Source organism: Balaenoptera physalus (genome assembly GCF_965194825.1).
Source record: "Balaenoptera physalus genome assembly, chromosome: 15".
NCBI classification, from domain to species: domain Eukaryota; kingdom Metazoa; phylum Chordata; class Mammalia; order Artiodactyla; family Balaenopteridae; genus Balaenoptera; species Balaenoptera physalus.
In genome coordinates, this window is record NC_138894.1 from 86,981,635 (window position 1) to 87,001,989 (window position 20,355).

The window sequence follows — 20,355 nt, forward strand, 5'->3', positions numbered from 1 at the left end:
AGTACTTTATGTGTACCCCTGTTACAGAAGCTGATATTATTCTGCAGTGGTTTGTCTATGTCTCTGCCTCTCTTTCTAGTTTCTGAGCTCCTTGAGAGCAGAGACTCTGCCTTCCTTGTTTTTGTCACCTTATTGCCTAGTATAATATAGTATAACATCAAATAGGAGTCACTCGGTGAGTATTTGCCGAGCAGGTGAATGAATTCTGATTAGTTTCTGTTTTTTTCCCAGGTGTAGCTTTCTAAGTAATTAAAAAATATAACATAAATTGAGATGCTTACTATATTTTACATATATTAACATATATACACACATATTTATATTTGTATCTCTCTGTGTATATATGTGCATGTATAGAGAGGGAAGGGGAGAAAGAGAATGTCTAGTTACTGCAGATTCCTTCCGAGACTTATTTCTGGCAAAGAACTATTTTTGGCAGTGTTATTCAGAGAGGGACATGTATATACAGTACTAGTTCTCCTCAGTGCAGAGTTTTACTGGGGGCAGAAGCTTAGAAGCAGAAAGTACAGGAATGCACAGCTTTCAGTAGCCCAGATGAGCCTGCAGGGTGACATGCGCACCGAGGAGCTGCCCAGCGGGAAGAGGCCCTGCCACCACGACGCAGGACGGGAGTTGGAGGCACCACCTACACCGCCGCGTAACAGCGGAAGCTCCTTGGCTGGGGCTGTGACCGTGTTAGAAAAGAGGGGCCTCCGGAGTGCAGGAGCTGGAATCAGCTTGCTTTTCTTCTAAGTCAGACGTGATGAGCCAAGCTGTCTGTGCTACTAAAGTGGAGAAGAAATGAGCCTCTTGCCATCTTCTCAAATAGTGAACAAGTTAAGGAAAGACTTATAGTGACCATTAAAACAACTATTTTTGGTTTTTGAGTCCCCTTGCAGTTTTTATGCCCAGCATACACATAAGGCACTTTGTAAAGCCCTGGCACATAGCAAGCTTTCAAGACGTGGCAGCTATCGTTAAGATTGCTCTTGTAGGGAGAATTATGTTTTTTCCTATGTCGGTCTTTCTACCCTGTCTTTTCAGTAGTGTTGATAATGAGCTTCAGTCTTTCATTCGGTCTCCCTAACCCCATCCCCCAACCCCCCAGGCACGCAGAGGAGAGGGTCCTTAACCTTCCCGATTGCTGAAATCCAGAGAAAGAACTGAGAATGTAAGGCGCGGCCTCCCTGGGTTCCCTCCTGCTTTTGCCTGTCAATAGGAGGGTGCATTCTGCTCTAGTTTTTGTGCCTTGAAGTTAAACACATGTGGGCTGTTTAATTTACTTGTTTACTTAGGCACTGAGTCTTTACAGTCCGGTGTGTTGTACATTAGCAGCACGTCTCAGTTTGGAGTGGCTGCATTTCCGGTGTGCAGTGGCCCTGTGTAGCTGCCAGCTGCTGGGTTGGACAGCACAGGTTCAGGGCAGTTCTGGAAGTTTGCTTGGCCCAGTGTTCTACTGCCGGGCTGCTATGATTACTTTCCTTAGATGTGTCTTCTCTGTAGACTGAACTCCTTCTTGGAAAAGTTACTCCAAGATGTAGACTCGCAGAAGGATTTGAACCTCGTTACGACTGGAGGTTTAAGCCATATTCTCCACTCCAGAATAAAGGGGATGCTGCTGATCTTTCTGATTCCTGCCTGTATTTCTTTATTTGTTTTAATTAATCATGATTCAGTTGTAGGTAACAGAAAACAGAAAACATTCTAGCTGTTATAAACAGAAGAGGACTTTTTTTTTTTTTTTAATGAGAGTTGGAGTCTTACAAAATCTTTCAAAGGACCGGAGGAGCAGGCTTTGGTGTGTTTTTAAGAGTAACTACTGGAAAAATATTGAGGCGCTTGCCTGCTACAGGAGCCAATGTCTGCCATAAAAAGTTGGGAAATCAGAAAGCCACTCCTTATCAGCTGGCTCCAGTGCTACACTGACTCTACCAAGATGCCAGCCAGCAAAATGGTAGTCCTTACTGTCCTTTACTGCCGTGAAACTAGGGTCTGGGCAGTGCTGGTACTTCTATAGCCACTACTGCAAAAAACCAACTAGGACGACCAGAAAAGAAAAAAAAAAAAAAAGAAGAAAAGTTAGGTATACTGCTTGCCAGTAGAAAAGCACAGTAATAACGAAAGTATGGTCTCTACTGTAGTTTCACCTCGCAAATTTTATGCCGTGGGTGCACCTGTTTGAGGAAAACTAGGTCATGTGTGGTGTCATAAGGAGCCGTAAGGAGTCTGGGAAACGTAGTCTTCAGCTTTTCAGCTTCTAGCAACACAGTCTGTAAGGCGTCCGGAACAGAGTCGGGTGAAACAAGCTTCAGTATCTGCCATGAAATCTGAATTCCAGGAGAAGTGCTGTTTTTTATTTGCAAGTGAACTCCAAACAGTTATTTTTAGCATGGTTGCCCTTATATACAATCAATTTAACATGATTTTTTCTTTTTTAACATATCATCCTTTTTTCTGTGTTGTTTTCATTATTAAATTATAATTTATAATGCATTGAGTTGATGGTTTATACCTTTCCCAAAGTCCAGAAAGCCCATAGGAAACAGAGGTTTAAAAAAATTTTTTTAATTGAGATACACTCGACATACATTATTGTATAAGTTTAAGGTGTGTAATATATTGATTTGATATATTAATATTGCAGTATAGTTGCCATTGTAGCATTAGCTGACACCTCTGTTGCATCACATAATTATCACTTCTTCTAGTGCTGGGACACAATTTTTTTTCATGTTTAAAAATTAGAAAATCTTTTGAGAAAACCAACAGCAAAGTAGGTAAATTGTAAGTATCGGTTAATACAGCTTAAATACATTTCCCTTTAGCAGTAAGAATAAAATTCAAATGTTTTTCTAGAAATTATTAAGTTCCTAACATGATGTAGTCATTTTCTTTTACTGCTATGTTACTATAATTTAGCAGCTTTAAAACAATGCAAATTGATTTCTTATAATTCCCATAGGACAGAAACCTGGCAGGCTTGAGTGGATTTCTGCTTAGAGTCTCAGCCAAAATCAAGGTGCCGGCAGGGCTGTGTTGTTTTCTGGAGGCTCTAGAGGAGAATTTGTTTCCATGCTCATTCATGTTGTTGACAGAATTTAATTCCTTGTGTTTGTAAGACTGAGGTCCTCATTGCCTTGCTGGCTGTCACCTGAAGTTTCTTCTCAGCTTCTAGATGCTTCTCGCATTCTTTAGCTTATGGCCCCCTCGCTCCATCTTCGAAGCCAGCAATGATGGGTTGAATCCCCTCATGCTTCACATCTCTCCTGCCTCTTCCCCCATGGCATCTCTGTGACCCTAGCTGGGAAAGGTTCTCTGCTTTAAAGGCTCACGTGATTAGGTTAGTTCCACTCAGATAATTCAAGATTATCTCTTCACCTCAAGGTCTGTGTCCTTAATCATATCTGCAAAGGCCCTTTGCCATGTAATGTAATATACTTGCAGGTTCCAGGGATTAAGATATAGACGTTTTTTGGGGGGGGCCATAATTCTACCAACCAGATATGGCAACTGTCAGGTTGGTCTAAAATGGTGAATTTGTCCTAAGTGTTTGTTGTGTGATGATGTCTTGGTAATTATTGAGTGATTATATGATTTATCATTTTTTATTACTTAAATAACATATTAATGAATGATGTGATACAGACCTAAATAGCCAAATTAAACTATTCTTCTATTATTGACAAGAAAGCTATTTAAATTGCAAGACTAGACCTTAATTTTTCTTTCCTTTAACTGGGATACGACAGAAAAAATAAGTAGAAGTAGACAGATACTAAACCAAAAACTTGGCTTTTGTAGAACAAATTTATCTTTCTTTGATCAAAAGCAGATGTAGTTGCTTTCATTTCTGTTTAAACAAATGTTAATGTATTGGCATTTTCCTACACATGGAATCTCTTGGGTTAGTAAATGGAGAGTTTGAATTTTAGCTGATTGCTTCAAGATTGGCAGGAGGTTCCACATTATAAACCTTTTAAATACTAATAATCATCCACTTGTTTACATGAAAAACAAAATGCCTTTCAACATTTAAAGGTGGATCATCTGAATCTTCTATATTTGTCTGGGTCACAGTAGCATTGTTCAAATGAATATTTCTTAATTAATCTAAATAATAAATACTTTAAAATGTCTTGTCAAAGAAACAAACATGAGTATCTCATTGGAGGATATTATATTGGTAAAAAAATGATGAACCCATTATTTGCCTTATAAATATTTCTTTGACTAATGCAATAAGATGTATTTTCCTTTACCGAATTTTCTTTTGTAAATGATTCGAGGAGGTACAATATGCTAATAGTGCTTTGTTTCACATTTTTTTGTTACTGGCAAAGGTGGATTTTTAGATCTATTTGTCTCCTTGTGACTTCCCACGTTTTTGCTCTTGCCATTTTCTTTTTTTTAACATAGGATGAAGTAAGTGTCCCAGGCAGCAACTCAACTGACCTGTTCCACTGGACCACTGCTACCACCATGAAGGTCCTTTCCAACACCACCACCACCACCAGGGCTGTGCTGCAGGCCGTCAGCGATGGGCAGTGGTGGAAGAAGTCATTGACTTACCTTCGACCCCTTCAAGTAAGCAATGCATCTTGCTTTTTTAATTCATTTGGTGTGGTTTATATCAGTTCATTAGCATGCTCTTCAGTTGGTTTCACTGTCGTTACAGCTTTATCTTCTTTGGATTATTAAAATAATCTCTTAGGAAATCTAGGCCTCGCATCAGATAGGGAATGAGTAATTGATTTTATGGAATGTAATATACTACCACACAATACTTGCAAAAGACACTGATACGGATTTAAGTACGGTTTGGTTTATATGTCAGAATTGAAGTTTACTGGGATGAAAAGGAAAATGATGTTTATCAAGGCTCTCTCTCTTTTGCTATGTTTCTATAGGCCAGTAGTGGAAGAGAAGTGCTAGGAGCCAGCCTGGGGGCTGTCTTAGTTCTCTCGAGCTGCTGTAACAAAAATATCGTAGACTGGGTGGTTTAAGCAGCAGACAGTTATTTCTCACAGTTCTGGAAACTGGGGAGTCCAAGATCCAGGCGCTGGCAGATTTAGTATTTGATGCAGGCCTGCTTCCTGGTTCATAGACCGCCATCTATTTGCTGTGTCCTCACATGGCAAAAGGGGTGAGGGACTTCTCTGGAGTCTCTTTTATAAGGGCACTAATCTCATTCCCGAGGGTTCTGCCATCATGACCGAATCACCTACCAAAGGCCCCACCTCTTAATACTATTACACTGGGGTTAGGATTTCAACATATGAATTTGGGGCGGGCGGGCACAAACATTCAGTCTTTAGTAGGGCCTTTAGGTAAAGAGAATCGTTTAACCGATTCTTTCCCGTATTCTGCAAGTAGAGGTCAAGACAAGCAATAGAACAACTGAGTTTGCTTTCTGTGACATCTTAACCCACTGTGTCCCTGCTGTCTTCTCTGCATTCTCACACTGCCATCCATCCTTTAATCTCACACTGGAAAACTAAGAGGAAAAAGAAACATGTGCCTTTTTATAAATGCACCCTGAACATTTGAGTATCTTATTTATTAATTCATTCTGCAAATACTTACAGGCATTTTCCATGTGTCAGATAATGTGCTCATCCCTGGGAAAAGAGTGGGGAAATTCTTCAGTCTAATTCCCTTCCCTGGTGTAACCTGTATCCCAGTGGAGGAGACAAAGAAACCAACAGATACAATATTTGTATAATAATGAAATGGCAGGTGGTAATGAGTACTATGAAGGTAACTATGTACTATGAAGATAAGCAAGGTCAGGGAATAGTGAGTGATACCCGGGGGAGTGAAGTTCTGATTAGGGAAGTCACTTTCTCAGAAGAGGAATCACTCTGAACAGAAAGCTGATTGAGCCGAGTAGGGCAAGTACATTTTGAAGGAATGTGCGTGACGTCTTTGCAGGACAGAAAGGAGGCCAAAGTAAGTGGGAGCAGAGTGATGAGTGGGAAGAATGGGAGGAGATGAGATCAGAGAGGTGGTGAAGAGGCCCACCACATAAAGCCTTCCGTAGACTGTGGTAAGGACTACACGTTTTGTTCTCAGCCACACGGAGAGCTGTTGGAAAATTCAGACAATGCAGTTGTGTGATCCAGCTTTACTTTTCATAAGTTTATTTAACTTCTGTGTAGAGAGCTGTCAGTAGTGAGTCAGGAGTGAAGCAAAAAGATGGATCTCTCTTCCAGGACTCCAGGTGAGAGATGTTGGTGGTTTGGGTTAGGGTAGCCATGAAGGAAGTGGGAAGTGTTTGGTTTGGGGATGTATTTTGTGGACCTGATGATGGTCTGAATGTGGGATATGCAGGAAAGAGAACTAAGGATGATCGCCCAGAAGAAACCACTTACTGACATGCAATGGGCTTGACTTTGGGTTAAGTCTGTGCATCTCTCATCATTTCATGTATCACACTGGGTTATGATTAGGGTTACTTTTCTGTCTCACCTGTTGGGGTGTTTTGAGGGTTTATGTCTTAGATAAAATGTTTAATACTGTGCCTAATATATAGTTTCTATTAAGTGTCAGTTGTAACTTTTAACATCATTTGCAGCAGGAGCTTGATTGTTTCCTGAGGCTATGCTTGGCCTAAAGTAAGTGCTCAATAAACTTTGGAGGAATGGGTGAATATCTTCTACTTGCCTTTTCCAGTAAGGGGCTCTTTACAACCTATTTGAGGAGAGCAAAACATAAAGACAGTTAACCATGGTAGGGATACTATAATACTGCTAATGAGGAATACTGGTGGCCAGTCTTATGAAGGCATCTGTGTGGGTTGTAGTTGTGGAGGAGGTGGGAGTGGTGAAGGCAGCCCAGTTGTACCTTGTCTCCATCTGGTGCAGTTTCAGCAGGTGCGGTCTGAGGTGGGCCTGGAAGGAGAGGTGGGCAGTTAACGTGGACCGTTACCCTCATAATGGAAGAAAGGCATGGAGGCCGGTAGGATGCATAAAGTAGATGGTTTAGTTGGTGTGGAGAGTTAGTCTTTAAAGCTAATTAACATTTAATAAATTTGAATGTTATTCTATGCAGTTGAGATTGAATACTGTTGACTGCATTATTCAGAGCTACTGAAGGATTTTGGAGCAAGGGAACAGTATGTACAGAATGATGTTTTGGAAAGGTTATTCTGACTGTTGTATAGAATGCTGGCCATGTGTGTAACACCGATTGCTTCGATGTTTCTGATTCAGTGATATCAAAGTGACCAGGAAAATCGAAAGGCCCTTCAGGGTAAGGTTGAAGTGCTGCGCTTAGAATGTGGTGATTATTCTTACATCCTCCGCTGGGTATTGGTGTCACTCTGACACTCTCTCTTTGGATCACACAGTGCACATTGATGAGTTTCTCCTGAAATCTATTTGTTCTGTCTTCCATCCTTTCCTCCTCCACCTCCCCTCCCAGGTGTCTTTCTTTTTATCCAGTGTTCTTCACTTTGTTCTGTTTAGGGACAGGAATTTGGTGGTGCTTATCGAATTGGAACCAGAGCCAATGAAGGCCTAGAAAAACAAGGCTGTCATCCTTTTTACGAATCTGTCATCTCCAATCCCTTTGTTGTAGAGGTAAGGTACAGTGTGCCTAAGAACACAGATTTAACTGTCATGGTGTTGTGGGCATTTTACAGTGAACAAAACTTACAATTTTCCTGAAAATGTACTTCTTTTGCTTTGTTCTTACTCATGTTGTTCATTGGTTTTATGTGATTTGTTTCATATACATTACATGTTATGAGACTAAAATCAATTTATAATTTTACATAAAATAATATGCTTTAGTAAGTGAGAAGCTATAATTCAAGTTACCAGAAGATAAAATTCCTATCATTATGTTTTCTAAGAATATCTTTATAGAGAAAAAGACACCCTACCAAATGGTGTAACTGCTTCTTTTGTCTAGTCTGAAGTGACCTATGACACCTATCAGCATGTCCCGGTGGAAAGCTTTGCAGAAGTATTGCTGAGAACTGGGAAACTGGCAGAGACTAAAACTGAAGGAGAAGAAGTATTTCCAACAACAGAAGGTATGAAAGAAGGTTCTAGTTCCCCGACAGTGTGTAACTCATATTAGGAGAATAATAGATGAGACTGTATAAATGAATGAGAGTTGGGAAAAACAATAACATTCTCAGTAATTTTGAATAGCTTAACTTGACACCATCATTTATACATTTATTCATTGATTTAAATCATTTATGGAGTATCTACTCTTCTGGATACTTACTAATTGAGGATTTAAAAGGTAAATAAGATATAATTCCTATCTTTAGGTTGCTAATTATGTAAAGTGATTCTTATAGTGAATGATATAAAGTGCTCAATAGATATTTCCTTTTTTCCTGCTTTTATGGATTAATTAAGAACGTTTAAGTGCTTGTTTCAGGGAATGTAGATGTATATTTCATCTTAAGAATTTTCTGCATGGTGACATATCTTTTTTCCATGTGAAATTTTTTGAAAAGAATGAAATGTATGCAAGTTTACCAAAGACAACTTGCCATTTGTACTTTTTTCCTCTTTAGCCTCCTTCTTTTCAAGGTTCCAGGGTAATTGCCTTGACTTTTTTTGTTTTTTTTCAATTTTCCCTCTCTCTCTGCTCTACCATCCTTAGTGGGTACCTCATGATTTAAAGGCTACTGGGGCTCCATCTATCTTGTCTATATTCCAGGCATCAGTAAGGAGGAAAGTGGGGGGTAGGAAAACAGTTTTCTTGGCAGTCCTGTCCAGGACTTCCGCTTACCTATTACTGGCTACATCTAACTGCCAGTGAGCCTGGACGATGCTGTCTCTTAATGGAGCACATTGCTGTGTGGAATAAAACTTGGGGAAATGTGTGTGGGGAATAGAACTACCATGTTCCCAGAAACCTGATGCTATAACTTATTTTTAGATCATTCTTTCTTTTTTTTTTTAAATTTATTTTTATATTTTTTTATTTTTTTGGTTGTGTTGGGTCTTCGTTTCTGTGCGAGGGCTTTCTCTAGTTGCGGCGAGCAGGGGCCACTCTTCATCGCGGTGCGCGGGCCTCTCACTATCGCGGCCTCTCTCGTTGCGGAGCACAGGCTCCAGACGCGCAGGCTCAGTAGTTGTGGCTCACGGGCCCAGTTGCTACGTGGCATGTGGGATCTTCCCAGACCAGGGCTCGAACCCGTGTCCCGTGCATTGGCAGGCAGATTCTCAACCACTGCACCACCAGGGAAGCCCTGAGTTAAACATTTTAAATGAACCTGCTGCTGAATGCTGTGGGGGTTTCAAGCAGAAGAATATTGTTCAGTTTCCTTATCTGTACAATGGGCATAACGGCCTATATGTTCCACCCCTGGATTGTTGCTCTTTAGTGATGACGATGGGGCCCCGTCTGCGCACCTTTTCCTGAAGGCTAGTCCTGCCCTGCACTGACTTCCTTGCCATTGATCATCTCGTACTTTAGTCCATCCAATTATGATTTCACCTTGTTTTCAAGGCCTGCTGCCATAGCTCTCCGTCCTGGTTGCACATTCGAATCACTTAGGGTATTTTTAAGAAATACTGAAGCCTGGGATCCAATGTAGACCATTTATTTCAGAATCCCTGAAGTGGGGTCCAAACACATCAGATATCTTTTACAGTTCCTCAGGCAATTCAGTTGTGAAACCATGGTTAAGACCCTTTGGATGTTTCACGTAAGATAATAGATTCTCTCCAACCGTCATATGTCTGTTCTTCAAACTCTGACTCACTTGCTTCCTGGCAGCCTGGAGAAAGCCACCTGTATCTTTTATGTCTGTATCTGGTCTTTTAAGCTTAACGGTCGTATCCTGAGTGCTGTATCTATTTCTAACACTTTTACCAGGGTTTTCTATATGATAGGTGCAAAATCAGTGTCTCTTCACAATGATGAGGGTAGGTACAGTACATGCATGACAGTTATTGGGACAGGAATTGAGACTATGCTTTTGGTGAATCTGAATCCAAGTTCCCAGAGACATGTGTTCTATTCTTAGTACTGTAGTGTCTGTGAGATTTTAGTGAGATTTTAGGTATTTACTTTCTGCCCCAGTGTTTCTTCAAATTGTCCTTTTTGACAGATTTTAATATTCCATCATGGGAAAGAACCCAAGTCCATTAAAATATTAAAAAAATTTTTTTTTCTAATATTGTTGAATTGAATGGGAAAAACATTTCAGAGTACCTACTGTGTATATTAAGAATGGTACTTTTTAAATATAGAGGTGATTTTAATATAAATCATCCCTTTAATTTACATTTGGGTTTATGAATTTATGAAGAATTTTCATAAACTATCACATTTGATATCTCTTTTTTTTTGCAGATAAACAGGTGACTTTATTATAAAGTAGGTACAAATAAAATGTGATCTTATAGGTCTGATACATTAGAATACTAGACGTTTCATGTTTTTGAAAAGTACATTTAGATATTTATTCCTAACCCTTGAAATTTGTAAGAAGTCAGTCAACAGACTATGGCCATACCCTTCCCTGAATGCCTTTTGTTGCATCTGTTAAATGGCGTTCTGAGTTGAATGAACCTTACATGTATGGTGTACACCTTTTTTTTCCCTTCCAATTGTATTGAGCTATAATTGGCATATAGCACTGGATGAGTTTAAGGTGTCCAGCGTAATGACCTGACTTACGTACGTCACGAAATGATTATCACGATAAGTTTAGTGAACACTCATTATCTCATATAGATAGGAAGTAAAGGAAAAATTAAAAAAATATTTTTCCTTGTGATGAGAACTCTTAGGATTTACCCTCTTAATAACTTTCCTATGTAATATACATCAGTGTTGATATATCAATCATGTTGTACATTGAATTCCTAGTACTTATTTATAAGTGGAAGTTTGTACTGCTTTTTAACTAGTTTCATCTAATTCTCCGTCCCTCTACCCCCTGCCTCTGGTAACCACAAATCTGATCTCTTTTTCAATGAGTTTGCTTGTTTTTGAAATATAATTGACCTACAACACTGTCAGTTCCTGGTATACAGCATAGTGATTTGATACTTCTGTATATTACAAAATGATCACCATGTTTGATTTCTCTTGATAATGCTAATATATTTGAGACAGATATCTTTGGCTATTTTATAGTACCAAATATTTGTCAGAAAGTCAGCAGATTTGATGAATGATATAGGTTAAATGACCCAAATTAAAAATCGTAAAAATGTGACTCCTGACTTTGGTTCAGAAGTAGGTCATGGTACAAATTAAACTTCCCAACATGAGCTGACTTTTCAGAATTTTTTAATAAAGTTGATGAAAAGGTTTTTATGGAGACTAGCTGAAGAAAACTCATCATTATTTATTTAGCTAAATGAATGATTTAATGGCTAATGATTTCCAAATCAATAATATGGGCAGCCTTCCTCTGTGAATTTAGTTCTGGAATTAAATTTATCATGGAGTGCTTTCCAGAGGCACTTCCTTTGCAGAGAATTAGTGCCTGGAGGCTTACACGTAGATTTCATCTGATTTTGGCTGTATAACTTGTTTAGAAAATGCATTGTATTCAAGGTTAGAGAATAAGCACTGCAAATGAAATTCATACACACTGCTAAATGTAGGGCAGGCCTTTTTGGGGGGGGGGAAACTTAAATGGTAATGTAAAATCACTGTGACCCAGTCTGTGGCCAGCCTGACATCTGGCGGATCCCAGTGAAACCCTGTGGGATCTGGTCTACTTCAGATCCTCATTGATAATTTTGTCCTGCGTCGCATCAGATGGCTGACAGATTCAAACTCTGAGAAGCTTCCCGTATGTGGGGGCTTGATTTCCATTTTGCAAGAATAATTGAGCCTCAGTGAGGGCTGCTGGGAAAGTTTGGGTGGTGTGAAGTGCGGGCAGCTGTCGTGTCTCTCCCCACTCCCCTCCCCACTGGTCCCTCCACCATCAGTTGCCTTCAACAGTTCAGTTATTAGTCAGGAGGGGTTCTGGGTTGTAGGGACTGATGAGCTGTGATCTGGCTATGGAGGAAGAAGATGTCACAAGATGACTTCAACAGTTGTGTTAAGGATTAGGGAAGAGATATGATCTCTTCCCTTTCAACCTGGGGACGTAGGGGACTGTGGTATACCCGATGCCAGTGATTGTGGTCTTTCTAGTCTTGGAGCAGTGGGGAGGTCATGGGCTTTGTGTGGCCGGAAACTCAGCTGCCTTAGTGCTGGAGACGAGGCACGTGTATACTTGTCTACAAGGATCTTTCAGGTAACCCCATTTGGGAAAAAAAATAACTGATGGGGAGCTTGAGCATTTGGCACTGTTTTCAGAGAGGATTTTTTTCTCTTTTCTTCCCCAGATATTTAATTAAGGAAACTTTCAAATGCACAGAAAAGTTGAGAAAATTCTACAGTGAACTCCCGTATACTTCTCCACCTAGATTCTACAGCGAACATTTTACTATACTTGCTCTGGTCCATCCACCAAATCCAGCTTCTTTGCTGACACGTTTCAAAGTTGTCGGCATGATTACACTTCACCCCTTGACACTGCACTGTGCATATCTTTAACTAGAGTCAGTATTTCTTACTTTTTTGTGAGATAACATCTACAAACAATGAAATACAAAAATCTTAAGTGTAGACGTAAGGTTGGTGAGTGTTGACAAGTGCAGCACCTGTGTAACCCTGACTCCTCTCAAGATACGGAACATTTCTATCACCCCAGAAAGTTGGTGCCTCTTTCCTGAAAACCCCCACCCCACACTCCCAGTCAGGTGACTAATGTTTGGATTTTCCCCTGCTGTAGATTAGTTTTGACTGTTCTGGAATTCATTCAGTGGAATCATACAGCATGTATTCTTTTGTGTAAAACTTGAGATTTATCTGCATCTATCAGTAGGTTTTTTTTTCTTTCTTCTCTCTCTCTTTTTTTTTTTAACAAAGTTGTTTTTTTAAAAAATTTATTTATTTTATTTATTTATTTTTGGCTGTGTTGGGTCTTCATTGCTGTGCGGGGGCTTTCTCTAGTTGCAGCGAGCGGGGGCTACTCTTCATTGCGGTGCGCAGGCTTCTCATTGAGGTGGCTTCTCTTGTTGTGGAGCATGGGCTCTAGGTACGTGGGCTTCAGTAGTTGTGGCGCATGGGCTCAGTAGTTGTGGCTCGTGGGCTCTAGAGCACAGGCTCAGTAGTTGTGGCACATGGGCTTAGTTGCTCCACGGCATGTGGGATCTTCCCGGACCAGGGCTCGAACCCATGTCCGCTGCATTGGCAGGCAGATTCTTAACCACTACGCCACCAAGGAAGCCCTCTTTTTTTGTTTTTTAATGACTGAGAAGTATTCCATTGTATGAATATACCACAGTTTACCCATTCTTCTGTTAAGGGACATGAAGGCTTTTTCCAGCTGATGGTTATTATGAAAAAGCTGCTGTGAACTCTTGTACAATGTTTTTGTGGGCCTGTGTTTTTACTTCTCTGGGATAACTATCTAAGGGTAGAATTGCTGGGCCAAAGATAATGGATTTGTTTAGTTTTATAAGAAACTATCAGACCTCTCTTACTTGTCAGCTGTTGTGGTTTTTCTGGGCTGTGGTTCTTTAAGACTTCAGGTTCTCTATCTGAATTTTACCTGCCTGGCAAGGAACAGATAGGAGCTTGCCCTCAGGATAGAAGCTGTAAAAATGGGAAATCACCAGTGCCATTTCATTTTTCCAAATGGCATCTACCCTCCAGTTTCTGTCTGCTTTCAGTGCCTCTCCAGTGCCTTCCGATACTTGCCTTTTGTGCTTTATCCAGAGTTTATAGTTTTCATCTGCACAAGGACTGTACCAGTAACAGAACCCAGTCACAGAAGAATTTAAATAGAATTTATTATTCTGGATTTCGCTGGAGTTCATCCTATGGCAGTGGGGCAAAAGTCTGAGTCATAGTTCCCCAGAGAGGGGAAACAGCCCAGGTGCCTTTCTCTTAGGATTAATCCTGAGGAGTCAATTCATATGAGTGAAGGCTTACCCTGTGGAGTGGATTTTGGACTTACCCCAACCTTAAGGGATCTTCATCTTGTGTAGTTGAAATAGATGTCAAGAAGCCTCTTGAGAAATGGGCCAAATGGACATTCACGTGGGTGAGTTGTGCCAGCTAAATAGCAGTCCTGGTCGAGTTGCTGCAATGAGGACTTGGCTTAGATTGAGAATTTGAAAAACACGTGGCAATTCGGCAACAGCTATGAAAATTATGGCTGCGGGTATTGTTTAACCTAATAATTCTGCTTCTAGGAATTTATCCTATGAATTCACACACATGAGAAATATGGCATATGTTCATTGCTCGCAATAGCATAGTACTGTCGACAGCCTGATACATATTGACAAGAAGAGATATCTTATTTTGTATCTCTTGTTTCCTGTCTGTATTAGTCAGCTTGGGCTGCCATAACAAAATACCATAGACCAAGTGGCTTAAACAACAGAAATTTAGTCTCACGGTTTGGAGACTGGAAATCAGGGTGCCAGCATTTTGGGGTTCTGGTAGTGATCTCTTCCTGGCTAGCACATGGCTGTCTTCTCACTGTGTCTTTACATCAGGACAGAGAGAGAGGGTGGGAGGGAGGGAGGGGGGAGAGAGAGTAGAGTGTTTACAAGTAAACTCTGATGTCTCCTCTTATAAGGGCACTAACCCCATCATGAGGATCCCACTCCTCATGACCTCATCTAACCCTAATTACTACCCAAAGGCCCCATCTCCAAATACCCTCACGTTGAGGGCTGGGGCTTCAACATATAAATTTGGGGGAATCACAAACATTTGGTTCATAACACTGTCTTTACAGATTAACTGCCTTTCTGAGTTTAGGTGATTTACATAACTTTCCAAGCCTATGTAAAAACAAGTTAATACTGTATTCTTTGCAGAGTTTTTTGTGGCACTTAGAGCGAATTTATACAAAGCATCTATCTCATATCTGGCTCATCAAAGCAGATTTTTTTTTTAAAATAGGTATTTTCATTTTACGATAATAATAACTATTATTATTGTTATATAGAGGAATGGCATGAGCACTTTCTTTATAGAGAGTTTGCATTATAGGTCATTTGAATGTCAGATTAATTTGGCTGGGGGATAGGGTAGAGATAATATCAGTTAAAACCATAAGTTACAGCTGGCCCATATTTATGAAGGCCTTGAGGGCTAAATAAGAAATCTAGCTTTCCTTCTTTAGGGAATGGGAAACCATTGAAGGTAGGATTGTGTGTGTGTGCGTGTATGTGTTTTCAGCTGGAGAGAGACATGACTACACAGTACTTAATGAACTTTACTATAAAGTTAGTATGAAACTACTATTTTAAGGATGGATTGGAAGGAGAAAGACTGAAGGCATCAGGTAGAGTTGGGGGGTTGTTGAAAGAGTCCAGGTTTTGAACACTGACAAGCTAAACTAGAGTTTGTGGCAGTGAAAATAGAAAGTATGTGTGAAAGAGTTCTTTAGAAATAATTCAACAGGATTTGATGACTGCCTGAATGTTGGGAGCGGAGAGGAGAGTAAAGTCCAAGATGACTCTGGGGTTTTATGTTTGTCTCACTGGGAGAATAGTGTACTATTTTTAGAAATATGAAAGATACTGGGTACAGAACGATTAACTGGAAAACCTTGTGCAGTAAGTCAGTGGTGGGTCTTAGCTTTGATCCCGTAACTTTCTGGTTCTGAAGATGGTTCCCCTCCTGCTGTATCATTCTGCCTGATTTTGTAGGCCAGGGATTCATTGTACATTTATAGATGTTGTAGTTGTTGTTCTGAAATGTACCCAGAGTCTGGTTTTATTCAGGTATGGGCAGACACCCAGACATGAAAATGATTGCCATGAAGGAAGAGTTTATACTCCCCAATCCCTAGAAAGAGAAGACACAGCAAGCCACCGGGGCCACATGGGGAGGCACTCAGGTCATCTGGAGGCAGAAGGCATGAGGCCAGAGTATGGGTTTTCGTGGGAAGGAACAGGAGAGGTGTGGTAGGCACGCTTGAGCAAGCTTACGATGGAGAGGTTGAATAACCTGGTGGACTCTGGGCTATGGGATGGTCTCTGGCTGACCGGCGCCTGGCCCTCAGGTGATCAGGGCGAGGTAATATTGCCTCTGTAGTGTAAAAGCCAGAGAGAGAGGGGGTGGTTCAGAGAAGTGGCTCTGAACTGGTTGGTTTGTAGATCAAAGGCGTGCTCACCGGGAAGCCGCCTGCTCTACCTGCCAAGTGACTAGCCCTGGGAGGGCAGTCTCACCAGGATCGTCACGACCCCCCCAGTGTCAAAGCATTAGAAAATGCAGAAAAGTTTGAAATGATGAACACATTTGTATATGTGAAATAAAACCTATGTGGATATTATTCACTTGGAGCAAATATTTGTATTTTAAAGTGATTATTTTCACTGCTTGGTGAAAGTAACAGTGATGATTCTTTGGACTCCTCTGAGGGTGATTTTTGTCATTACTTTTAGCTCGTGGAAATTAACTATTTCTTTTCTCTTTTGCCTGCTGAAAGCTTTGTATTCAGTGATATATGTTCAAGAAATGCTAGTGACCATCTTGTGAGTTGTATCTGTGAAATAATATAACTATTTAAAAAATAAACCTACTGGAACTTACGTATCCAGATGCAGATTCTGTCTCTCAAAGGTGTCTTCTGGGAACTATGCGTTTGTTCCAACCATGCTGTCGTGGCTCTTTTTTGTTTTTTGTTGGGTTGTTTTCCTTTTGCAATTTCCTTCAGGATCTGTAGCATATGCTTAGGAAAAATCTTCAGTGGTAGCATATTTTTTCATCCCTTGAGGGTGCTTTGGTTTTTGGAAATAGCCAAATGCACATTAAATGGAGTGAAAGATTGAGTTGATGACAGGATTTAAAAAAAAAAAAAAAGGTCTGACTGGAAGATAGTCAGTCTTGGGACTGGTTTTCCCAGGCAGGCCTCAGACCGGCCCTGACCACAACTCTGAGAGGGAGAGGGGGTGGTCCTCTGCTAGCTGGAGCCTCAGCCACTCACTTGAAATAAGGGCTCCTGAGCCCTGAGGAGACAGGGCTGTTTTTTGATGAGCGGGTTTAGATATACTTGTTCGAAAATTGGCCTCTTTTGTGCATAAGGAAGGGAAGTATCTGAAGAAAATAAGAACGGGGGTGGAAAAAAACTAAATAAGGTTCAGTTGTAGGTCATCTCATAAAAAAAGCAAAAAAGAAAGACAATTAATAGGGAAGAATTATTAGTATGTGAAACTATTGGATTTTGTTTTTTCTCCAAATGAAAGGTCCCGCGGAGAGCTGGGCAGGTATTAAATGGTAAAGTACATAAGGCAGACATAAGCCAAAATGGCAGCCCTGGGGTGGTGTGTGTGTTTCTATGTGTGTTTGTATGGTGTGCAAGTTCTAGACTCTAAGTAAATCTTTCTCAGAAGTACAGGATTTTCAGCAGACTAAGCTTACATGCTTCTTCCTTCATCTTCTGTTGTCCAAAATGTATAACTTAACTCCTTCATCCTTCAGTTTTGATAGTGTTCTAGAATACATTCGGCGATTTTATAACTCTTCTTTGCTCTCATACTTGTTTGTATAAAATTTGATTTGGGCCCTTTGCATTGTATTTTTAAATTATTTATTTGAAGACTTTTTCTGGTCTTAGTGTGTTTGCTCTGAAAGTGCAGGAACTCTGATTCTTATTTAGAGCAATATCGGGTTCAGAGAAAGTTCTCATTGATACTGAGTGAAGGGCTGAATGTGGAAACGGGCCTTGAAATGAGCAGCTTTTGATCAGAAAACATCTCTAAAACAGTACAATGCCTTGGGAGGCCTGAAGCTGACTGGTGGTCCAAGTTGGTTTATGAGATTTGGAGAACACAGAGGAAATGCGTATCTAGAGAACTCTTTGCAGAGGCACAGTGGAGAAAGCTCAGTTTCTTCCCCCGTAAATCACGCGCAGAACGTGCTGAGTTTTAGGTCATCCTCTGACGCTTCAGCCGCTTACACCTGGCTCCTCACTGCACACCCACCCCCCTGCTCAGATGGTCAGCCAAGCTCAGATTATATGAGTGGCTTTAAATTTTAGTTCAAGTAAGACACAATTAGGAAGGTAAATCTTCTGGGAAAAAATTATATGGTGTATTGACAAAGTGAAATATTTACTTTGAATTATTTAAATACTGTTTACCTTCCTTAGTGAAGGTTAGGAGAGTCCGTTCTTTAAAAATAAAAGACTTACATTGTGATTACAGTGACTACCTGGTATTTGTCACTTAAGACCCTAAATGGAATACCTCCTTATTAATATAAAATGGATATAAACACAGATGTTATGGGCAGTGTTCTCTCCTTTATTAAAGCCATGACATTGATAGGTCGTTGCTTATATAAAAATTTTTGTGGAAAAGTTGTAGATGGTTGGGATATTTTAAGGTGTTCTATAATCAAAGCAAGAGACTGGTTCTCTTTTTGTGGAGTGTGGTGAAGAGAACAAACAAAACCATGTATCGTAATTGTAGTAATCAAAAGATTTATCCTAAATCTGCACTCACAAAAGGCTGTGTTGTTCTCATCGTTAATGCTCAGATGGTCATTTTCTACAGTAGCTGTCATTGATATCCAGAATTTTATAGCTTGGTCTGGGTCTTGAAAACCAAAAGATTAGCTGGCAGAAACCATCCTCACTGATGTATTTGCACTTAGACTTTGTAGCTGCACTAATAGGGTTTTCTCTTGTGTAAGTAACAGCATAATTTGAGTTAAGACAAGGTTATCATTTACCATAGTTTCATATAGTCTGTTATTTCTATGGTGCTGAATAGACTTTCATAAAGGATCTTAAAGAGTTCTCTGAAACGAATTACTGTTGAAATCACAAAGGACTAAAGTCATGACACTTAGTAACTATGAATGTCACATGGATCCTCTAATAAAATAATGCAATATATATATGTTTTTTCTACATTCAGTTCTCTTGCAGCTGGCAAGCGATGCTTTACCAAATGATATGACCTTGGCTCTTGCTTATCTCCTTGCCTTACCACAGGTAAGTTTACCCTTACCAAGAAAGAAGGACTTAAAGATGAATAGACTAAAAGCCTTTACTGGGGATTTTCACCAGTAAATTGTTTATCATATGTTTCACTTCCTTCTTGTTGTTCTTGCAAGATGGAAGGACTGTGGTCAGTACCCGGAAAGTAAATTCTGCAACGTTAGCCGAAATGTTGATTTTAAAATCGACTTTCATGTGCATAGGATCTGCCATTATAATGTCTTCTGAATTTTAATGTAGTCACATTAAGATGAGCTTGAGCTTGAGTTGATATGATAGAGGCTTTGAACCAAAATTCTACAGTAAGGAACTAGAAATATAATGGTTTATGATGGTTGTGCTAATTTCCTTTCAGCTGAGCTCTTTCTCTCGTGCTCCTTTCTAGGTGTTAGACGCCAACAGGTGCTTTGAAAAGCGGTCCCACTCTGCTCTCTCTCTCCAGCTGGCAGCCTATTACTATAGCCTACAGATCTACGCCCGGTTGGCTCCGTGTTTCAGGGACAAGTGCCATCCTCTCTACAGGGTGAGTCCTCATGGTTTCCACTTTGTTAATGAGCAGGGTTAAGCTTTGCTAAAGTGGTTCAAACACGTTTACCTCTTTGGAGGGACTGATGCGCTTTGTATTCAGAGTGCTTTGTATTCCCAGTGGCTGACAGCCTTTGCCTTTTCTGTGTTAGACGTAGTTGCTTTTCCAGGAATTACTAAGAAGTAGAGTTTCTAATATTTATTGTGAATGCTGATTCATCCCCTAACTTTTTTCTGTCATTTATTTTATGTTACAGCATTCTTAGGAAAGGCTAAAGGAGAGGAGAAATGGAGAGTTGGCTTTTTAACTCACTTCTCAAGAGGAAGGTGGCTCTGTCTAATTTAGGACAGTAGGCAATGTAGTTCTTTGAACGGTGCTGCACTTTTATTTATTTTTAAGCCAGAGAGATATGAGAGTAGTAATTATGCAGATGAAATGTTGAGATACACTGTGCCTACTTGCCACCAAGCTTCTGACACTTTTATTTAACTTTATTGTTAATTTCTGAGTGAGAGCGCCTAAGCGTGGCCTCAAGTTACATGTGCCTTGTTTTGTGGACACGGAAGTGTTCCAGATGCCGCTGGAAAATGGAAGCCCTGTAGGTTTACTTGTATACACCACCTTTAGTCATCAGCGTTTGGAAATTATTTCCTTTTTATACTGGACATTTTAAGAGAATTACCACTTTAGGAGTAGGTAAGCAAATAGATCAGACTTTCAAATCCACTCTGTGTACAAATCCAAGGTTCAGTTTTTACTGAGGCAGGATTCTTCCTCCCCGACCCAAAGTAGGCTATGGAGAAATAATTTCACATGA

General features: G+C 40.2%; 1 protein-coding gene across 2 annotated transcripts in view; it reads left to right on the forward strand.

Moving 5' to 3' along the window:
• NBAS (NBAS subunit of NRZ tethering complex) overlaps positions 1-20,355 on the forward strand; it is a 333,954-nt gene that overhangs the window by 189,072 nt on the left and 124,527 nt on the right. For both annotated transcript variants that reach the window (XM_082426421.1, XM_082426422.1), the window contains 5 exons: positions 4,417-4,584; positions 7,467-7,580; positions 7,915-8,038; positions 18,930-19,006; positions 19,398-19,535. In XM_082426421.1, coding sequence (XP_082282547.1) covers positions 4,417-4,584; positions 7,467-7,580; positions 7,915-8,038; positions 18,930-19,006; positions 19,398-19,535 — 621 coding nt within the window. The remainder of the gene's footprint in view (positions 1-4,416; positions 4,585-7,466; positions 7,581-7,914; positions 8,039-18,929; positions 19,007-19,397; positions 19,536-20,355) is intronic.